Source organism: Nannospalax galili, unplaced genomic scaffold (genome assembly GCF_000622305.1).
Source record: "Nannospalax galili isolate Female #2095 unplaced genomic scaffold, S.galili_v1.0 scaffold406, whole genome shotgun sequence".
NCBI lineage: Eukaryota > Metazoa > Chordata > Mammalia > Rodentia > Spalacidae > Nannospalax > Nannospalax galili.
Window position 1 is genome coordinate 4,808,782 of NW_008357033.1, and position 2,391 is coordinate 4,811,172.

General features: G+C 56.7%; 1 protein-coding gene across 11 annotated transcripts in view; it reads right to left on the reverse strand.

The window, feature by feature from the left end:
* Atp2b2 (ATPase plasma membrane Ca2+ transporting 2) overlaps positions 1–2,391 on the reverse strand; it is a 361,587-nt gene that overhangs the window by 31,365 nt on the left and 327,831 nt on the right. For all 11 annotated transcript variants that reach the window (XM_008854882.2, XM_008854881.3, XM_008854887.1 and 8 more), the window contains one exon: positions 606–847. In XM_008854882.2, the coding sequence (XP_008853104.1) occupies positions 606–847 (242 nt within the window). The remainder of the gene's footprint in view (positions 1–605; positions 848–2,391) is intronic.

Below are 2,391 nucleotides of genomic sequence, written 5' to 3' on the forward strand. Positions count from 1 at the left end.
CCTGCCTCCCTCCCTCCCCCCACCCTGTATCCCCTCTTTCTTTCTCAGACAGGGTCGCACTATGTAGTTCTGACTGGACTAGAACTCATTATGGAGACCAGGCTGGCCTCAGTCTCACAGAGATCTGTCGGCCTCTGCCTCCTGGGTGCTGGGATTAAAGGTGTGCACCACCACTCTCAGCTTCCTTTCTTTTAAAGTTCATTGAGGTGATTCTAATGTATAAGTCAGGGTTGAGAGCCTCTGGGCTTTCTCAATGCACAAGTGGTGAAATGGAGATGCTGAGGGGAAATGACTTGTCTAGTCTCCTGACTCACCTCTCACACTTGGAGCTAGAGGAGCCAGTTAACAAAGATCATGGCTACCATCCACCAGCCTGAGGTAAAAGGATATGAGCGAGTTCTAAGGGTGACCATGGGCTGAATCCAGTGACTCAGGGAGGCAGTGTTTTAAAGAGGCCACAGGGGAAAAGTGCGGGCTCTAAGGGGAGCCTTGCTGTGTGACCTGGGGGCTGGATGGTCCCCCGCAGCCCAGCGATGCTGCTGGGCCCAGCTTGGGCAGGGCTGGTGCTGGGCTGTCCAGATGTCTGAAGCTGTCTAGTGGCTTACTTTTTGAGCACTATCTCAGAGGCGCCTTTGCTGTACATGCGGAAGCTCTCGTCGGGCATCTTGATGACAGTGCTCATAGACTTGCGCACGGAGTTGAAGGTGTAGACCTTGTACAGTTTCTCCTCTGGCATCTGGCTACGCACTGGCTCATAGTCCTGTTTCAGATCCAGCACGAAGCCCAACAGGCCACACTCCGTCTTGTTGCCCACCTGCCGGGGCAGGGCACCTTCCTTCTCTGGAGGCTGTGGAGAGAGGCGGGGTGGCTTGTGCCAGGCAGGACTCACCACAGGGGAGGCCCTAACCCTGCCCTGGCTGCCACTGAGACCTCAGGGTTGCTGCACAGCTGAGCCTCCGGGCCTGATTCGTGGGCTTCTGCAGCCCAGGCCAGTCCTGGCTCTGGAGTGGGCAATCCGACAGAATATCTTTCTGTTTTTTGAGATAGGGTCTTCCTTCAGCTAGCTTTTAAACAGAATTACTTTTAAAAAAAATTATGAATTGACTACTATCCTCAGGCCTCTTGGGGTAAGTCTATAGCGCAGCTCTCCGCGCCGTGCGGGACTCCCTAAGCCACATTCACCCTTCCATCCCTCCCGCAGTTCTATACTCCTAGTTTGGCCCCTGCGCCATTCCTAGTCTTGGGGCCCCAGACACCTGGGGAACCAATACTGCTTCCTGATCCTTCTCACCCAGACCAACTCAGTCCCTTTCTTGGACTCCAGGAGCACCGCTTCTGGTCCTGGCCCCGCCCTCACCCCTCTCGGCTTCCCTGGGCCTGCACCACCAGCTAACTCTCCTGGCCTGCACTACCATCCTCAGGCCTCTTGGGGTAAGTCTATAGTGCAGCCCGCCGGGACTCCCTAAGGCATATTCACCCTTCCATCCCTCCTGCAGTTCTATACTCCTAGTTTGGGCCCTGCGCCATTCCTAGTCTTGGGGCCCCAGACACCTGGGGAACCAATACTGCTTCCTCATCCTTCCTACCCAGACCAACTCAGTCCCTTTCTTGGGCTCCAGGAGCACCGCTTCTGGTCCTGGCCCCACCCTCATCTCTCTCTGCTTTCCTGGGCCTGGACCACCGCCTAACTCTCCTAGCCTGCACTACCATCCTGAGGCCCCTTGGGGTAAGTCTATAGCGCAACTCTCACGCCGGGACTCCCTAAGGCATATTCACCCTTCCACCCCTCCCGCCGTTCTATACTCCTAGTTTGGGCCCTGCTCTATTCCTAGTCTTGGGGCCCCAGACACCTGGTGAACCATACTGCTTCCTGATCCTTCTCACCCAGAACAATTCAGTCCCTTTCTTGGGCTCCAGGAGCACCGCTTCTGGTCCTGGCCCCACCCTCATCTCTCTCTGCTTTCCTGGGCCTGGACCACCGCCTAACTCTCCTAGCCTGCACTACCATCCTGAGGCCCCTTGGGGTAAGTCTATAGCGCAACTCTCACGCCGGGACTCCCTAAGGCATATTCACCCTTCCATCCCTCCCACCGTTCTATACTCCTAGTTTGGGCCCTGCGCCATTCCTAGTGTTGGGGCCCCAGACACCTGGGGAACCAATACTGCTTCCTGACCCTTCTCACCCAGACCAACTCAGTGCCTTTCTTGGGCCCCCGGAGCACAGCTTCTGGTCCTGGCCCCGCCCTCCCCTCCCTCTACTTCCCTCTTCCTGGGGCTGACAGCCTCTTTCTGGGGCTCCGGGGCTTACCTTTACTCTCCCTGATCCTTTGCATCCAGTAGAACCCAGCTACTCAATCCACTCCCTGGGAAATCTTGGGGCTTCTTCCCTCC